This window comes from Penaeus monodon, chromosome 21, assembly GCF_015228065.2.
Source record: "Penaeus monodon isolate SGIC_2016 chromosome 21, NSTDA_Pmon_1, whole genome shotgun sequence".
NCBI lineage: Eukaryota > Metazoa > Arthropoda > Malacostraca > Decapoda > Penaeidae > Penaeus > Penaeus monodon.
Window position 1 is genome coordinate 4,272,686 of NC_051406.1, and position 568 is coordinate 4,273,253.

Below are 568 nucleotides of genomic sequence, written 5' to 3' on the forward strand. Positions count from 1 at the left end.
ACACTGAATTCAGATATGGGTGTGTCGGCACCTGAGTATGTGTGGCAATAAATATGTATGTGATTTAATCATGACTCATCTACCATGCTTACAGAGGCCAAACCATTAACAGATGTCGCTTTCAGCAAAAAACTACACATCAACTTGATTTAATCTTTATTTATTTCCAATGAAAAGCCAAGTAGGTTCCTACACACAAAATTCCTCTCATGAACCCTGCTTAGAGAGATCCATTTCACACAAGTAATATCAATCAACATATTTCCAAAACACCACAGTTTCAAGCGCCAAGGAACCTCCATATGCTTTAAGTAATCTCCCAAGTCAAACCAATAGCCTCACCTGGAAGGCTTGAGGTAGATCTAGCAACACCGGGCACAGGAGGGGGCGGCTGGCTGGGTCGGATGCTCTGCAGGGGCCTTTGGGGGATGTCTTTGGAGAAGAGTGGGTCGAAAATCTCATCCTGTGGGGACTCCAGAAAGATGAGGTCTTGGCCATCCTGTAAGGCAGCAATACATGCTAATAAGCTTGATGTTTGCAACTCTACTCAGCTTTGAGAATCCACCTT

The 568-nt window shown here is 44.0% G+C and overlaps 1 protein-coding gene across 1 annotated transcript in view; it reads right to left on the reverse strand.

Moving 5' to 3' along the window:
• Nucleotides 1-568, reverse strand: part of LOC119586764 — a 30,636-nt gene that overhangs the window by 3,216 nt on the left and 26,852 nt on the right. The window contains 1 exon segment of the mRNA XM_037935491.1: nucleotides 343-499. Coding sequence (XP_037791419.1) covers nucleotides 343-499 — 157 coding nt within the window.